The sequence below is a fragment of the Rhinolophus ferrumequinum genome, chromosome 27 (assembly GCF_004115265.2).
Source record: "Rhinolophus ferrumequinum isolate MPI-CBG mRhiFer1 chromosome 27, mRhiFer1_v1.p, whole genome shotgun sequence".
NCBI lineage: Eukaryota > Metazoa > Chordata > Mammalia > Chiroptera > Rhinolophidae > Rhinolophus > Rhinolophus ferrumequinum.
In genome coordinates, this window is record NC_046310.1 from 21,835,120 (window position 1) to 21,854,663 (window position 19,544).

Here is a 19,544-nt window from a genome sequence, read left to right on the forward strand (position 1 = left end):
TTTCATTTTTAGGTTTGCATGAGAGTCATGACTTTACCTTTATTTAAGAACTGTCTTTCATTTAAAGAATTGTCTTTAAATACCCAGTTTTAGAGTCTTTCTTCAAAAAAGAGGTCGATATTCAAATAAGCGAAAATAGTTACTATTCCAATCTAAGTGTCACTGATTTCAATGAGGACAAATAGTAACTAATGTACAAGAATGGTACACGGAACTAACTGAAGTCTATTGTTTGCCGATCTTAAATTACAGTATGCGCCCCTCGTCCCGTGGAAATGACGAGTCTTAAGTCTTGGCTTACTGCATTCCTTTTCGATGTCAGAATCTCCATTTAAAATCCAGTATGTGTCCCCACGTTCCCTCTTACACAGATCACCATAAATAATGTTGCGTTGAAGTATTGGGTTGAATTATTTAGCACGTTTCTCTGTTTCATAAAGATTTTTTATTTATCTAGAAGCTACCATGTTTCCATCTGTTCATTTCTTCCTTGCTCAAGAAAATAGCCTACAAACATTTTATTACCACTTACAGAAGTCCTTATTACTCGTCCTCCCGATTCTTATTATTCAGCAGCAATTACTCATCCTTACATCTCTGTAATCAGCAAGGATATCAAACATTTCTCTGAGCCATTGCTGCCCATGGTTTGCAATCCAAGCTACCTCTACACTAATTTCAAGAGGTGTTTTAAAAATCTTGAAACAAAATTTTAATCTCTCACACAAAAAAATAATACAGTATTCTCTCTTCTAAAGAACAGTTAGTGATCTTCATGAATCGCCCCATTTTAACTGTTAAATGGAAAATAGAGTTAAGATTAGAAATAGGCAGATTTTCCCCAAATTATTTTACTGCTGGGCACATACGTTAAACTAACCAGATCAAACAGCCTCAGAATCAAAGCTAAAGTCATTTTTGCTCTAAAAGGCAAAAAAAAAAAAAAAAGTGGTAAGCTCAAGTACCACATGAAAGCCACTGGTGCCTGGTCATCCGGGCTTAGAGAGGTGCTTCGGCCAGGAGCCTGACGTAGCTGCTGGCTGCGAGTTCTGTGGGGTCAACACTTGCCTCCCCCACGCTGGCATAACCTACGTGGAGAAGTCCTGCGAGGACTTTCTGGTAAGCAAGCATTTAAGGCACCTCACAAACAGCCTCACATAGGATTGATCCTGAGCTGTGCTTCCCAAAATAGCTTGTTCCCTTGGAGCCTGGGTAATTATGCACAAGATGTGGCTCTATGACAGGGAGACCCAACTGTTGCTCGGTTTCAGGCAACCGCAACATTTATTGTACTTTCCATAGTCTCTCCTTGAGATGAATTCCAGCTTAAAGAAAAGCATACTGATGTTCTCCCTTCAGTCCATCCCGGCAACTGGGGAAGCAGCTTATACTACACAGACAGCAAAAAAAAATATTCTTCATTTCAAGTTCACCAAACTGTTACTATTTTCAGGGACCCAAATAAATGGCTGCCTACACAGAGGGATTAAGCATTCATTTAGAACAAAAGAGCCCTCTGTGATACACCACTTTCTCTGCATTTGTGTTTTGGACCAGAGCACAATTCTAAATAAGGAACAGCCCCCCAGGCAGGTACATCTAACAGTGTCCTCTACATACGGGAAAAGCTCTGGATAACAGACGGATTTATAAAAATGGGAAAGCTGGGCCTTTCCAAACTTCCTGCCCACTCTACCCTGGAGGGAATCAGGCTGGGATTTCCTCTATCAAGTTCTTCCCTAGGGCTCATGCTGAGTGGAAAGCGTTCATAACCGTATTTATTAAAGTGTTTGCATCCTGAGCCATTTCAGACAATTATATGTTATAGTACAAAACCCATGAGTATATGCTTCTACATTATAGCGTAAAGTGATCTAGCAGGTGATACGGCAAAAGTTTAACGCTACTGTGCTCTAGGTTGTGACTTTTAAAATCTCCTTCTCTATATTTTCTGGAGTGAACACCTATGACTTACACAATATTTAAGAATGTATTTTTCAACAGTAACTGGGGGACATGTATATAACTTGTTAACCCAGGTTCTTTTTAACCCAGGTTCTTTGCTCTTCCCCGGTCATCTGTAACTATGTCACCTAGCTTTACTTCATTCATCTGCCAAATCTCTACCTGAAAAAGGACTTGAACTGGATACACTCCAGCAACCCTAGATTTCTGAAGTTCATCACTGCTGAAGTTAAAGACTTTTTTAAGTTTCACGTTAAAATCGCTGCCGACATCACATTTTAACATCCTACTAGAGAAGATACACACTAAGTTCTAGGGCCAGAGAACAGAAATCCTCTGGACACCTTCATGCCAGTCACCAGATACGAGTCACAGCACCAGAGCCCGTCACCAGGGATTTCTGGCAGGATTTTTCCTTAAAGGACTCAAACGGTGACAGCCCCTCCCTATGACTCATTATAGAAACAGGAAAAAATTTACATTAAACATGACTTTGTCACACAGTAAATATATTTATCACCACTTCATGCCCATATTTTCAAGTATCTGACTCTACATACAAATAACTTTGTTTTAGAAAAGACTTAAACTGTCAGAAGACCAAGCCTAGAGATCTGACTTTGGTAATTGGTTCAGATATTTAAGTACTGTTTTAGTTTTTCAGATGTGCAAAATGAGCATCCTAAAGCCTAGCACGTATTAATATCAAGTCAGTCTCCTGAAGTGTGAGCACATACAACATTTAGAAAACCACATAGATAGCATATAAAACACCCAAAGTGGAAGAGTGGCATGTATTTCACAGGGGAACCTGGCCCGCGGGAGGTCCCCGAGGGGCCGGTGGTCCTGTATCCTCCAGACACCAGGACTCTCTCCCAGAGTGAGCTCCAAGGCTTGGTCTTCTAAAGGGTTCGTGGATTAGAAGATTCAGAAATTACTAGGCTCTGGTATTTAAATTGGTCAAAGCATTAGAAAGCTCACTTCACAGTATTTGCAAGTTCAGAAACAGGCCAGTACTTCGAGGAAGGGCATTACTACATGTAAATGGCTTGGTTTAAATCTGATTTTAACCTTCCCTGAGGTTGTACTGTGTAGCTCCTCGGCACCGAGCGACCAGCGTTTGGAGTCTACACTGGACCACTACTGAGAGTCAGAGGGGGAACTATTCATAATTACTCTGGGACACCAGCCGCAACTGGGACTGGCCTGTGCACACCTGGATGGAGGGTCCCCCACCTCTGAAATTACTCCCTCTCCTGCAGCACTTCCTCATAATGAATGGAGGCCGTGAGCAATGAACAACACGTTGAACACTTTAAACGTACACTATTTATACGTTAATTATATCTCAGTAAAGCTGGGAAACGATACAGTAAATTAAAATTTGAAGAAATAAAATAAGAAAACAAAATTAAATCAAATCTTGTAAGAAACAAGGTGCCCTGGAACTGCCGCCTGCATGCAGCCCCTCTCACTTCCGGGGCTATCCTAGAAATTCACGTATCTAAGCTGGCGCGGGGCCCATCTGTGTCTAAATAAATTCCCCGGAAGCTGTCTTGGCAAGACTGCCCCTAAAAATAACCTTTCCCCTAGAACCCTTTACAGGTTTGCTCTGCTCCTTCCTCCAGCTGTGCTCTGGGGGTGGGGGAGGAAATCAAGATGCATAAATATCAAATTCAGTATCTTCAGACACTGCCCCCACCTCCTGTCTTCAGCTCCTCACTCAAAGCAGTAAAAGCAATGGTCACAGGAGCAAAGAAAAAACCAGACCAGTAAGCCAGACGGAGGGCACAGGCTCAGTTTATCAGATGAGTTTGCAGTCTGACTTTATACGTGGACACAGATAATAGTTAAACCATCCATGTTTGCACGATGTAAAAAGGCTTCCCTTCTGCTTTCTTAGCACAAAAGTGCTTTCTTAACACAATTACATTTTCTTTTCCTTCCTTTTGAGCCTGAAATTCACAGAATTAGACAACAGTGTTATGATCTTAGAAAGATCACCTTTAAAACATTGGTGATCTCTTGGAAGGCAGGTCTTAGGAATCTAGTTTTTAGGAGTAGACAATTATAATGTCAAGAGCACGAAAAATCGTTGGGAGAATTTGGGGGTCTGGGGAGGTATACAGGCAGAGCAGGGAGGAGGCCTGGACGGCCAGAAGGGGTAGCAGGAAGGTGGGGTCTTGGGTGAGGAGAGAGGAGTTCCAAACGGGAAGGCAAAAGTGGGCTCATTTCACAGTTTTGCTTCATGATCATTTCTTTCAGTTTAATTTAGAGAGCAAAGCATTTGTTGAACATAAAAACTTTTCTTTTTCCTTTTAGAATTGAACATCCCTGGTAATCATTACACAACATATACATATATCAAAATATACTGTATGCTTTCACTCTCCGTGGAGCCCAAGTCTTAGAAAGCGTCCCTGTCCGCTAAGACATCAGGCCTGTAGGGGACAACTCTAATCTACACTCTTGCCTCTGGGAGGCTCATCTTCCAGTTCCAAAGGGGAGAGATTCAAACACTTAGGTGCCCTGAACTCTGGCTTCTCTTGGAACTGAGTCAGACAGCCCAGCAAAGAATTTCAAAGATGTGCCCTTGACGGCACAGCCTATAAAATGCCTTCAGAGAGGTTTAGTTGGCTTTTGCTGTGGTCCCTTCCTCCCACGTTGTTATTTCTGTGGGACTAAGACACTGCTAGAGCCTGACGTGGGGAAAACCTGTGAGTGACCATATGCACCATGCCTCAGAATTTAGTCTTCTCATTCTCATCAGATGTTCCCAGTTGTACCATGTAGAAATTAAAAATTCACAGCTCTTCCACAATGGCAATAAAAAATTAGGAATACTGAATCCCAGACTTCTGCTCTGGATTGTTGGTTATGAGTCTGAGCAGAAAGCAATGAAAACGGAAAAAATTTGATGGTTAAAAGCTCTGCCACTAGTGGACCAAAATATGCAATAAAATAATTAGCATTCCCACATTTTATAAAATTCCAATTGTGAGGCAGAACTGTATCTTCATAATTTAGATGAAATTGTGTGTGTGTTTCTGGCTACCTCTTCTCCACCTTCAGCCACCCTCCTGGGCCTGTTATTTAACTTCCTAGCTAAAAAATGAGGATAACAATACTCATCGCTCAAAACTGTTGTGAAGATTGAATAAAAATAGTATCTATGGTTAAAACAGTGCCCGGCAAGTCACAATAAATACCTGCTCTGCCCTATTCAGTGAATAGTTGGGATGCTAGGAATGACATCGCAAATTGCCTTCCCCCTTTTTTTTAACCCACTGGCTAAAATCCATATATTGACATATCACTTTTACTGTCTTATTGGATTCTTTTTGGTGTTATACTGAAAAAAAAATTTTTAAACATCCTTTTGTGCAAAAATTTAACCTAAAAGGTCAAAGTATGTCATAAAATAATCAGCCACTTCCTATTTCATAAAATTGCATAGAATAGAAATTCTACAGTTTGCAAAATGTAAAGTACATGGTTTACATTTTTCCAACTAACATCGTCTCCCCACACCCCAGCCCAAACTGACCTTCACCCCTGCTCCCCCTGAAAACTGCGCTTGTTTCAAAATAGAAAAATGTTATCCTCTACAGCTAATCACTGGTTACAATTCTGTATATGTTTTTTAACCACTGATACTCTCTAACACCCAAAATACTGATATTTTTTTAAACTTTAAACCACAACACCTAAATGAGAACGATAATGTTTGTTTCAGTTCCTTCATTTTATAAATGATAAAATAGAAAAAGGAAACCTATTATGGGGTTAAAATCTACATCTAGCATGTTAAGATGAAACAAATCCGACTTTTTTCAGTAATCCTTACAAATTTTCAATTGTCTCACTCAATATAGACCATCATTGGCCGTTGCAGTTGCAGTTAGAGGTACATCACTGACTTGAACACATCACCATAATTAATTTCTCACAGCTTTTCACTTCCTGTGAAAGCATAACTTATGTCACGAGCTAAAAGATACTCCATTCTGTGTGCCAAATGCTTGGGTTTCTGTTCCAGCAACTAAACCAATTCAAACGCCAGATGCAGACTGACTGGCAAAGTTCCAATGGAATAATACCAAGGTGAGATTTCTCCGGGAAGAAAATCAGACATCTCCACAGTTTGATGGCTCCAAGTCATCTAATAGATGCGTGTTTCATCCAGAGAAGCAACGCTTCCACATCCAGGTAATGTCACCCCTTCCTCCGGGCGTCGTCTATTAGCTCACCACGCGTTTGCCAGGGACACTTTCTTCCATTTTCTCCTCCCCATAGTTTCAATTACTGCCTACAAACAGATCGCTCCTATACTGAGATGTCTTCCCTTGACCTTTCTCCCTGATATTTCCATTGCATATCAAGCCCTCAATCTAAACCTCAGATTTTCAACTTCTACAAAACCCAACTACCCCCTTACTTTCCCAAACGAATATGGAAGTCATTGGAGATAAGGCTAGAAATGATTAGAATTCAGTTTTATGGATTGGCTATTGTGTGTAATTAACTGGTCAAGGACCTTGAATACAGTGGGACCATAGTGGTAACACGGTTTATTAGGTTGAACCTTAAGAAACTGCAATTTTTGGAGGTCAAAAGGTTGTATCAAGAATTTCATATGGTTCAACCTAATACACACAAAATATTTTAAAATTCTAATATAAAGCAGTGAGATTACCTACCCTCTAAATAATTATTTTCACATCTCATTTGACTACCATGAAGTAAATTAAAGACTCCTTAGGACTTTAGAAGGTAGGATTTCTTGATTTGCCAATCGCAATTATAATGTCTGTATAAGACTCAATCATATTAAATACTGTTCTCATTCCCCTAAAACAATTTCATATTCACCTACTTTTCTACTTGGTCCTCACAATCACTAAAAAAATGAGTTTTTTTTCCAGGACAGCATGCCTTTCAATGAAAAGGATCTATAATAAGAGTCTATTTTCAATGTATAGGAATTTCTAGGGACTGTGACTAACACATTTACCCTCGTAGCAAAAACAAGTGGACAAACAGGACAACTCAAAGTTTTGCTCACTTCTTAGTCATGGATTTGGCAATGACCTATGAATACTGCTCAGGCCGGTTCTGTGCTAGAACCACACACACTCTCCAGAACTACTTGAATCTATTCCCTATTTTCTAATTCCATTACTTTGAAGCATAGCACGTCTTCTAAAAATATCTGTTTTACATACAAAACCATAAAACTTAAATTTATAATTATCTGAATCATAAATGAATTTGGAATTTTCTTTATGAAGTAGATAAAAGTTTTCAATCTGGAAAAAAGAGTCATTTAAATAAAATTTAGGTTACCAGAACTTTGTTCATGAATGTGGTGACACATTTTATTATAATTTAAATAACTCTGCATGTATTACGTTTTTTTATTCCAAAATCTCCAAATTCCAAATTATTATTATTTTTTAATTAAGCAGCTTGTCTTTGAAGGTTCAGTCTTAGAATAAGAATCAGATCAGACAAATTCATCCTTTGGGGGACTTGAGAAAATACTTTAGAAAACATTTTTAAAAAGTATTAAACAACAAGCATAAGTTGGAGTTAACACACTTACAGTTTAAGGAGTTATAAAGATTGCAATTGTTAAATTGAAAAATTTGAATTGCACTAAATTCTTTTTGGAAATGTGACTCATAATTCCTTTATTGCACAAATGTGAGTGCTGGCCCTGGGCAGGCCCAGTGTGGGCCAGGAGAGCAGAGAGGAGCATCTGCTCTTAGCCCTGGAGGGCAGACCAAGACCGCACCAAGGGACCCACATCGTACAGGACAGGCCTTCCAGAGGAGGGGTCTGAGGAGGAGGAATGCCCAGGATGGAGGGCGGGGTAGGGCTGGATACAGAGCTCACCATTTGGGCTGGCTCCTAAAGCACCTGCGGAAAGTCAACAATATATAGACATTAGCGCAGGCCTGGCCTCACAAGAGTTCTGAAGGCAAGAGGAGCCACAGAGGGACTTGAGGCAGGAAATACCATGGCCACGCGTGTATTTTACAAAGATCATTGCCGCCAGCATCATGAAGAAAAGCCTGTAGACAAGCATGATCTGTGAAGGGTGAAAAACAGGAGGCCACCACCCTAATCCGGGCAGGAAATGCAGAAACTGAGGCCTTAAATCACATAATGGAAGAAGGGGCAGGGTCCAAGGACTTTGGGAGGTGGGCTCCCCAGAAGTTGGGAGAGAAGGAGGCTTCCAGGATGACACCCAGGTTCCCAGCTTAGGCACCAGGGAGGAAGACATCTCCGTTCGCCAGGACTGGGAGCCATGCAGGAGGGACAGTCAAAAAATATCCTCTCCTTTCTTCCACCAGCCTGGTTGCATTGGGTGTCCTGTTTCCAACTGACCTGTCTCTTGAACTCGCTGTAAGAAACCTCAGGTGACGGTGGTGCAAATTCAGTTCTCTATCCCCGGCCCCCACTAGGACCATAACAAACGTCTGTCAAATGAATGAAAGAACTGATGGCCGTGCTGCACTCCCTTTATATTTTGTTCTTCAACAGGTAAAAATATCTTCTAGGTCCCAATCTAGAAAATTGTGTGGAGGGGAAGGGTGTGTACGTGCAGGTGCTCAGACAGGTATGTGTCTGTGTAAAATACGTTCCCTGAGTTCTTTAGAAAGACCAGTCTCTTGCCCTCAAGATATTCCTTGCTTTGAAATTTGTCGAGTGCAGTAGTTGGCTTGCTCTACCCTCATCGTTGCTTTCTGTTCTTTCTGGAAGAATCAGTACCGTTCCCCGGGAAACGGTGGTACAATTCTGACTGTCCTCCAACGGATTCCGTGTCAACTCCTCTGCTCATCATGGCAGCTCCCACCCACTCCAGAACCGCGTCTCTGTAGGTGTCTCCCAGCTGCAGAGACTGACTGCAGTGCCTTCTGACAGTTTCTGAAGCTGCATTAATTCAGTTTCCAGCTAAGGATTATATTCCGCCTCCCACACTCGTGGAACATCTTATTTGGGGTTCGAGTTTCTTCTTTGGTGCACGTGGCTGAAGTGTAACGGGGCAGCCACCAGGACACATCACGGTGCCTAAGAGGGATGCACAAAGGGTGACTTTCCATCTCAGAAATCCTGCACCTCTGATCGTCCACAGCAAACCCCGTGCACGTTCTGAACCACCGTCCTCTGGGGACACAGGCTTCTCAGGGCTCATGATAGATTCTGCCTTCACTCATCTGTCCATCAGCAACTTCCTCTAGACATCAAAGGCATCCTGAGACTCCAGCCCTCCTTCACGCAATGGCCACATGGGCACACGACTAGCCTTCAGCACTGTAGCTCATGCCCTTGCACTTGATAACACATCCTGTAATATTTAGCTTTGCATCCAGACACCGTCTCCCAATGCGTAAACAGACTCTCCTTATTAGCTGTTTGTTACTTGTCAGTACCACTGTCTTGAGCTTTAAGTCCAGGAGCTCTAATGGTGAGATCATGTCTGCTTAATTGGATTTATACCACAGCCTGCCCTGGAACAACATGGGCCTATTTAATGCTTCTCATAATCCCTCCTGATCACTCTCAAATTGATGCCTTCCTCACCACTGCCTCTATTAGCCTCTTCGCTCTGACCCATTGGCCCGTGTCGCCCGGCTGAGGCCCTCACACGACAGTAAGCATGGTTCTTCCAGCTCAAAACTTGCACTCACCCTGCCTCCCAGGCCTCCGTATCCTGGCCCGGTTACCTACCCAATTTTCTCTCTAACCTTGACACTGTAACCTGACTCAGCTTCAGGTAAGCCTGTCTCCTCTTTGCACTCCCTCCAATGCATCACGAACAGCAGACACATCCAAGAACATGGAGCAGGTATCAGGAGACCCGAACCCTAGTCTTACTTTCTCCTTCTACATTCTCATACCTCTGAGCTGGTTCCCTCTTCTCTTTAACAGAGGTTGTGTGAGGGGGTCCCGTAAAATAATGGATGTGAGAGTGTTTTGATAGTGCCAAGGGTTACGTAAACATTTACTGTGACATCACACTCATCACTCCCTGCCCCCAGCAAAAAAAATCCCACAATAGGCTATTCACTCTTTCTCTCTAGCCAGGAATGCTTTCCCTCTTCTCTCCACTTAGCTAATGTGGAATTATTACTCAAATTAAGGCCCACCCCAAGTTCTATTCCCTTAGAAAGCTGTTGCATTATTATTCTCATCCATAATGATTTTTCTTATTTGACCTCCTAGAATCTTTGCTCTCTATGCAACAAGCAGCTGCAGCTTAATATAAAACAATGTCTTATGTCTTAAGTGTCTGAGTGTGTAAATCCTACTTTAAAAGTACACCCGGGAAGGGAAGTAATAGGAAGTTATTATTTAACGGGCAGAGAGTTTCAGTTTGGGATGGTGGAAAAGTGCAGGAGATAGATGGTGGTAATGGTTGTACGATAGTGTGAATGTATTAATGCCACTGAATTGTAAACCTAAAAATGGTTAAAATGGTAACTTTTATGTTATGTATATTTTACCACAATAAAAAAAGTACATCAAAGTCACAAAGGAGCAAATCGGAACACCAGGCCAAACTTAGAGTCAACTGGGTCTCACGAATCTGAGAAATTTCACAAGCTTTTCATTAACTGTTCACCTTGTTGGAACCATTAGTGCCTCTTCTTTTGGGGAAAAAAAATCACGTAAGGGAATATTTCGTTGTGCAGGCAGAAGACCTTCACCTTGACCCCTAAGCAGCAGCTGCTCCCAAGGGCACTAACAGGGCGAGTCTGGGGTTCCCAGCTCTCTGCTTAAGCCCGACTCTGTGAGCACCTGCTCCCCCACACGTGTCCTTCCACGTGCCTGACCCCACACGGCAACACTGTAACCTTGATGACAGTACGGACAAGAGGTGCTCCAAGGTGAGTGGTGAATAAGTCCATCTAAATTGTGAATACTCAGAGGAACCTGAATTTCTTTAGGAACGAAGAAAACCAACAGAACTCTGGATGTGGAACAAGTGAACAACTCTCTTATGCTTCCCGACAGCTGGTACAGATGTTTATCCGTCATCTAGTCATACACAGATTAAGGATGTAAGGACCCTTTCCATATGGAAACACTGAGCTATTTCCTTAAAAGGTCTGTGCCAGCCTCCCGGGGCAGGAGGACAGTGCCCTGTGCGAGGGTAGATAGCACACATATTCAACATTGCTGTCCTGACAAGTCACCTCCTGATTAGGCTTCAGCGGAATTAGAGGCTGAATGTGTTCCTTAGTTCCAGGACAAGCTTGCTTCCAAAGACCGAAGCTCTAGAAGTTTCAAAAGTCCCATGAAAAGAGCCTAATTTACGTGAATACAAATATGCTTACCCCTGTTTACTAAACAGCCCGAAAGAGAAGGAGAACACTTGGAAATGCCTGGACCTACTCATGCCAAATTCAACATTTTCTGAATTGCCTCCTTTTGGAACAAGCACTACACTTCCTCAAAAAATTGAAAACAGAATTACCACCAGACCAGAAATTTCACTTCTGGATATAAAACCAAACAAACTGAAAGCGGGGTCACAAAGAGTTATTTGGACCCCCATGTTCACAGCATCATTATTTGTAATAGCCAAAAGGTAGAAGCAACCCAGGTGTCCATCAACGGATGAAGCAAAATGTGGTCCATCCACACAATGGAATATTATTCAGCCTTAAAAAGGGAGGAAATTCTGACACCTGCTACAACATGGATGAACTTCGAAAACATGCTCAGTAAAGTAGGGCAGTCACAAAAAGACCAAAGCTGTATGATTCCACTTATATGAGGTACTTAAAGGAGTTAAATTCACAGAGACAGCAAGTAGAATGGTGGGTGCCACGGTTGGGGTGGGGAAATGGAAAGCTATTGTTTAATGGGTACAGAGTTTAGTTTTTGCAAGATGAAACGACTTCTGGAGACGGTTGCACAACAATGTGAACGCACTTAACACTACTGAACTGAACACTTAAAAGTGGTCACAATGGTAAATTTTGTTACATGAATTTACCACAATTTTCTTTTTAAATCTCTCATTTAAAAAGTCCTCCTGTAGCAAGGATTACTACAGCCCATGAGACTCTCTCAGCTGTGGATATAATTAGGCACCGCGTCCGTTATAACGCTGTAGACGTCATCGTGTGTTACCAGCATCTGTTGACAGATCTCATACCTCGCATATCACTGAAATGGCAAGTGTGGAGAAGGTGGCCCACAATAGAAACAAAGGCATTTCATCCTCGTCCTGTTCCAGCAGTTTGTCTCACAGGACATAAATAGAGGCCACTGCTCTGGCTGCACTGAGCTCACAGCTCAGTATTATTTTACTGACTTGAGCAGTTCTATACCAAAAGTAGAAATAGAGGATCCTCTGGAGATGTTTAGGTCTGTGTCCTAACGTAGCGTTTTGTTTTGTTTTTCCCCAGCGCCTACAACTCCCAACCTATCTTAGGAAAAAAATAAATTCTCACTTTAAACTTTTTAGCATTATCTTGAACGGGGATCAAGAAGTACATCCATTTTTTTTAATAATATGCATCAAGTGCTATACAATTATAATAATATATACTGATACAGGAATCCCAAACCTAAAAGAATTATAATGTCATTGTATTCAAAGATATTTTGAATACATGAAAAAAATTAAACATGGCAGAAGACATATCAATGTGGTATTTGGAAACTGACAGGAGCTCTATCCCATTATTGTACTGTTCTTTAAAAAAAAAAAAAAAAAAAAACAGAAGCCACTGTGATTAGACTATTATTTCCAAAACTGATGGGCAGACACCTGTCCAATTCGTTAGCTATTTTACTGTTCCTCATAAGAAAAAAAAAAAGCAATCTTTGAAATAAAGAGTTAGGAGTTTTGTTTTTAATCCATGAAAAAAGTAATAATCAAAATTGTGAGAAAAATTTAAAAAAAGAAAGCACTGCTAAAAATTAAAGTCACTTTTTAACTTCTTGCTGATTGGTGATGTATCAACTAGTCCAGATGACACAATAATCCTCAGGCTATGTGTTTCCCCCACAATAAATCATTTTAAAAAATGGTGGAGAGTTTGAAATTTTACTTTCCTTATATAGACTCAGCTTCTACTTATCATTCCCACTCTGTTTCCAAGAAGGTAGGAATAGTGAAAGTCTTAGGAAGCTAAGGTGGGAAACAAAACGTAGCTAAATTGAAGCTTTAAAATAACAATAAATGGTATTTTCAGAGAGGGTACACAACAGAGAAATCTTGATATAAAGTGCTTGGTTATTTCATAATTATCCAAATATAGGACCTCTCTCCTTCCAGCTAACACTTTGTTGGGAGAAAAGTATGGGATGCATGTGTTTTCCAACCATGCAGCAATTCACCATGAACTATCACCTGAACCTACAGTGGCAGCTACACACAGCACTGCTCATGCACACATATGATCAGCAGAGGTTATCCACTTAAAAGCAGGTCCCAAGAAGGGAAATCCACTTTGCTCCTCCCCTCAAAAGAAGTGGGGGAAAGACAGGGCACTTTGCTCTGCCATGAACCCGCCGGCCTAAGGCTGGGTGAACAGATCTGCGCTGGCAAGCCTGACACAGCCACGCTCTGTGCCAGTCAAGCAGGGGGTGGGATTTATCCTCTTGGTGAGCATCCCTGCTTGTACCGGCCAAGGGGATCAGGAAGAAACCCTCAACAGTGGAATGTTCCATTGGGCCCCAGAGAGTGCCAACCAGGATGGCAGGGAGCTTTTAGGGCTGGCTGAGTACCTCCTCCTGTGCACTTACCTCAGTGACCCATAAATAGAGTGTGAATAATCATTACTTTATAGGTGAATGTCCAGTGTTCACACAGCATCCCCTCTATGGAGCCCGGGACAGTTAAATGGTTTTCAATTACTGTTTGGGGCAGCCCTGTGGACACAACAGGGCCAGGAGAGTGCAACTCTGCGGCCCAGGTCACAGACTCAGGAGTCGGGGCTCTCAGAGTCTGGTCAGAGCAGAAACATTTCTCATTGTTCGTTTTGTAGTCTCACATCACGCACACGACGTCCCGCTTCACGCCTGTCCACAGACTTGCTCCCCTCTCTACCCCACGCCCGGCTGCGAGGGCCCAGAACTGCCCTGGACCCGGAACAACAGGCTGACCCCTCTCGCCTGTCACCACGACCGGAGCCCGCGGGGAGGGTTATGGACATGCGGGGATACACAGACACGCGAAGGGACAGGGACACCCGAGAGGACACAGACAAGCGAGGGGACACGGACACCCGGGGGGACGCAGACACGCGGGGTGGGGAGCACGGCAAGTCCCGCTGACCTTCCTCTGCTGCTTCTCCCAGGCAGGGTCCAGCAGCAGGTCGCGGTCCCACTCTTCCTCCTGCAGCATGTACTCGTCCTCATCGTACACGTAGTTGTATTGCACGCCGGGCTCGACTTGGTTCATGGCGCTTGGTGGCCGGGGTTGGGACAGGCTAGGACGGACTGACGACGGGCAAACACGCGGAGATGCGGCGGAGCGCGGGCGGAGAAGCAGCTGCTCTGCGCGGCTGGCCGGGGCGCTGGGTCGCGAGGAAGCTCCAGCTCGGGCGGCGAGCGGCTCCGCGTGGCTTAATACCCGCGCGGGGTCAGGTGGCCGCGCGCCCCGCCCCCGCCACGCCCAGGCCACGCCCAGGACCCCCTGCCACGCCTGGCCCCTCCCCGTTCACGCCCTAGCCTCCACCCCCGCCACGCCACGCCACGACTTCGCAGCTCTAAGAGAAAGCCCGCGGGCAGGTACGCAGAGGGCTCCCGCCGCTGCCCCAGCCCCCTTGGCCGCTTGCTGAGCCCCCACCCCGCCCACTCGCTCCTAGTGACTCCAGTGGCTGCACTCACGGCCGCCCGGGTGGGTGGGTGTACGCGGGCCAGGAGGGACCCCCACAGCCTGGGTCCCTGAATACCTCCAACGCTTCCACGTTTCCACATATCGTTGCATATTTACGTTTTCCGTATATTTGCACATATTCATTTAATATCACACACACATCACACATACACCCCTAAAAAGTAAAGTTTAAAAGCTACAGAATCTTCCTCTCCTCCTCGACCTTACCTGGGGAAATCAAGGCAAGGGACATGGACCAACCATATTAAAATGTCAGGAACCAAAACCAAGGCAGGAAGTGTCAGCTCTCACCTGCCAGATATAAATTTAAAAGAACTGACAATCGATGACACGCAGCCAGCTTCATGTTACATGTCCATCTCGTCCTGATGTGTCGCACTAAAGCCTTGCCACCCCCATGGTGCGTGCTAGCTAGTTCTTCCCTATCAGTTATGCCCCTGAAGGAACCAATACAAGGTCACTCGGGACAAGCCCTGTGAAATTTTTCATCACGTACTTATTAATATTAAACACCTACCATACCTTAGACACTGCATTGGGCACTGGTGACACAGAGAAGAGCTGGTAGGCAGGACTCTTGCCTCCAGAAGCATAGGTCAGAATTCCATGTAAGTTGCCCACAGATGCTACACAATTGTTTGTGGTTCAGGGTTACTAATTTGTTGGCATGATTTAAGCTGAAAGTATGCCTGGATTTATCATTCATTGTTCCTTAGAATTTGTACACCACTTAGTTTTATTGTTTTAAGCTGTCTACAAAAAGTCTTTGACAAATTAGTAAATACATTGCATTAACATTTTTAAAAACATACTCACTAGAATGTGAACTCCACAGGACAGGGATTTTGTCTTGTTCACAGCTGGAAACCCCAGCAATTAGAAGTGCGCCTGTGGAGGAAAGAAATTTTAAAAATTACTTACATCTATTGTTAAACTTATTTCATTGAAAATCTTACGTTGACTGAAGTTGTTCTCCAAAATGCATTTTAACTTCTCAGAAAAATTTCAACAGAAAATAGACTGTGAACTAGTACAATGCATTCTTTTTTTTTAATTTATTTTTAATTTATTGGGGTGACAATGGTTAGTAAAATTACATAGATTTCAGGTGTGCAATTCTGTATCACATCATCCATAAATCACACTGTGTGTTCACCACCCAGAGTCAGCTCCCCTTCCATCACCATACATTTGATCCCCCTCACCCTCATCCCCCACCCCCAACCCCTTTACCTTCTGGTAACCACCAAATTACGTTCCCCAGATTAATTTTCAAACCCGTGGCCATCCTGTGGTCACCGACTGCCCTCCAATCCCCTCACCCTCCCCCCCACCCCCCACCCCTCCCGCCCATCTAGCAACCCTCAGTTTTTCCTCATCATTCTTCTTTTAGGAGGCCCAATACTTCCCAGTTGGCTGTGCCGAGATTTATCCTCAGGAGGGTAAATGGGAAGGATTGCAGGAGGCCAATGAATGTCCAGTAAGTCACCTGCCTTGGTTAAGACTTCTTGCACAACACCATTTTCCCTATACGCCACAAGTTTAAATATGGGTTATTTTTAACAAATGCCTCCATCTATTAATTGTTTTGACTTTCTACGATCCCATTTTTCTAAAAGATATGGCTATAGAAAATTGTCCATTTTATCCCAGTTTTCAAATTTATTAGTTTAGAGTTGTTGATAAAACTTTGTTCTCATTTTTAACTTTGCATAAATATATAAATGTTTAATTTATATACTTATTTGCATCTTCTAGTGTTTCTCTTAATAATCTCACCAGAGGCTCGTCTACATGTTTATTGATCCTTGTACAGAGTATGAGGAACTATTGCCTTCCTACTTTTTTCTTTGGGTTTGTTGTGTTCTTTTTTAAAAACCTATAAAATTGCAAACTTAGCTTATTTCAGGCTTTCTTGTTTTTCTAATAGAAACACCTAAAGCTACAAATTCCCCTTAAAATACCATTTCCCCACATTCCACAGCTTTAATATGGAATACTTTTGTTATTCAGTTTAAAATATTTTCTCATTTATATATTGATTTCTCCTTTTAACCATGAGTTATCTGGAAGCATATTTTAAAATGTTCTAAATTTTTTTAAATCTGTATTTTATACTTCTAACTTAATCGAATTGTGGTCAAAATGTGTGCTATAGAATAGCTTCACTTTGAAATGTGTTAGGACTTTCTTTATCACCCAATCAATCAATGTAAAAGTTCTAAGTCTATTTGAAATAATAAAATTTGCATTTTGAAGCATAAAAAAAAAAAGAAGCATGCCTACATCATAGTAGATGCTCAAATATGAGTATTTGTTGAAGGAATAAGTATGCTTGGAAACAGTGACTGAGCTAATTTGCTTGGATGTAAATTTAAAGTTTATATTTTGGATTAAATTTATACTCTCTGAACAAGTTTATCAGTAAATTTTGACTGTTAAATACTAGATCATCCACTACAAAATTTGTTAATCTTGGTCTTAAAAATTAACTGTGGGAACTTCAGATTCCAGATGAGATTAAATAAAAGGCACCAGATATACCCTCTTGCCTGAAACAACCAAAATCTGGGGGGAAAATGTATGAAACAAAGAATCTCAAGACACTGGTCAGCGGGCAGAGAAGGATGATGATCCCTGAGAGGCAGGAAATAAATGACCAACCACTACGTATGTTGCCCCAGCTTATTACCTGGAGACAGTTTGCCAAAATGCAATATAATAAAGTGGACGCCAGGTATAGCCAATGGTCTCCCTAAACTGAGAGTTCAGAGGCTGAAGTTTTCAAAGCCAATTTACAGAAGAGGAGCGAGAGCTGCGAAGAGTGAATCCTAGAGATTTGCAGAGGGTCAGTCGGGTCAGTGAATACATGGGAGAATACCTGAGGCCACGTAAAGAAGCACCCATAAGGACTAGAAGGAATGATCCTTGGAGCTCATAAAAGGCCAGAAATGCTTACTGTTTCCATTAACCAGAGTGAAAAACCTCACAGTTCAGAGAACATCAGATAGAGTATCCAGCAGTGGGGAAAATTAGCCCTAAACTAAACGATGTACTGGTTCTGCCTGAAAAAGCTCAAAAGCAAGATCTGAAAGGATAAAACTGTTTCCAAGTCACTTAACTGTGTCCCAGAACAAAGCTCAAAGATAGCTACAGGAATATAAAAACAACAACACTTAGCAAGGTAAAATTTGCAATTTCTGGCACATATCAAGTATTACCAGGTGTGCAAAGAAGCAGGCAAGTAAGATCCATAATGAGAACAATCAATCGAAACTGATCCAAAATTGACACACACTGGAATTAGTAGCAAAGGACATTAAAAGTAATTATGACTGTATTCCATATTTGAAGAAGCCAGAGGAAAGCTTGAACATGCTAAGTAGAAACATGGAAGTTATTTTTTTAAAAAACCCAAATTGAGTATCTAGAGATGAAATGCACAATATCTAAGATTAAAAATACACTGAATGGGTATCATTACAGGGTAGACATTGCATAAGAAAAGATGGGTGAATTTGAGGACATAGCAATTAAAACTATCCAATATGATGCAAAGGGAAAAAAAGACTTTAAAAAATAAACAGAGGTTAAGTGAGCTGTGGGAAAACTTCAGATAGCCTAACATCTGTGTAATTGGAGATCCTGAAGTGGGAGGATAGAAAAAAATAGTAAAAAAAAAAAAAAAAAAATTGAAGAAATAACAGCTAACATCAAGAAGTAAAGAGACTTTTACTTCTGGCCAAGATGGAGTATGGGGACTGAGATAAACCCTTCCTCCTGAAACAGCCGGAAAAAAAAAAAAGACAAAGCATATGAAACTATGGTTTTCAATACACTGAACATCAAGCAATGAAGGACAGGAATCCTGAGAGATGGAAACAAATGAGGAAAGTCCTGAAACTGCCTCGGTTTACAGCCTCGAGAGAAGCTGGAGGCCTGAGCACTGAAGTGGAGTCTGGAGGACTCCCTGAGTTGAAGAGATGAGGTGGAGCCAGGGGAGAGGAAGGCAGCTGGTATTCGTGAGACAGAGTATCAGGGAAGAGAGCCACACACAGAGAGGCCTCTGGAGGTCTTCAGTCCCAGCATGCCTGTGATGAAGCTTCCCAAGTCCAAGGCAAGAACCATCTGGAAGGGTTAGAGGAAAAGAGTGCCCCATTCATACTGGGCCAGGTGGATGCCTGCTCCATCCACAGAACTGCAGAAACTCGTAACTCACAGAGCACTCAGTAGAGCACTTAGGAAGGGCTCAGAGTGTGGATCTTACCTTGGACAGGCTGGGGTACCCATTACACCTGGTACAAAATAACAGTACTTAGTGGTGCGCATAACTTAAAAAACTACTAAGTATAACTAATATTTACTGAACTCTTTTGTTTTCTTGCAGGCATGATGGAGAATGTTTTGAATGCTACCTAATTTAATCTCATAAAAGCCTTACGTGTGAAGTATAATCCTTCCATTCACACATGATGAGACTGGTTTGGAAAGATTAAGTACCTTCACCGAAATTACATGACTAATAGTCAGTAAAGCCAGAACTTGAACCTAGGACTGTTGTTAACCACAGTTAGGGAATTCAGGGGCCTGGTTGAGATCAACTTTAGTGACAGAGCTACAGTTAGAGGTCAGATGTCCATTTCCACTGGCTCCTCTTCAGGACTTCTTTCAGGTCAGCTGCCTGAACTCACCCAGCCCCTTTCTTACCTCA

The 19,544-nt window shown here is 42.4% G+C and overlaps 1 protein-coding gene across 1 annotated transcript in view; it reads right to left on the reverse strand.

Moving 5' to 3' along the window:
- Positions 1-14,546, reverse strand: part of ACTN2 (actinin alpha 2) — a 60,816-nt gene extending 46,270 nt beyond the window's left edge. The window contains exon 1 of the mRNA XM_033099690.1: positions 14,270-14,546. Coding sequence (XP_032955581.1) covers positions 14,270-14,395 — 126 coding nt within the window. The 5' untranslated portion in view covers positions 14,396-14,546. The remainder of the gene's footprint in view (positions 1-14,269) is intronic.
- Positions 14,547-19,544: the final 4,998 nt, after the last annotated feature.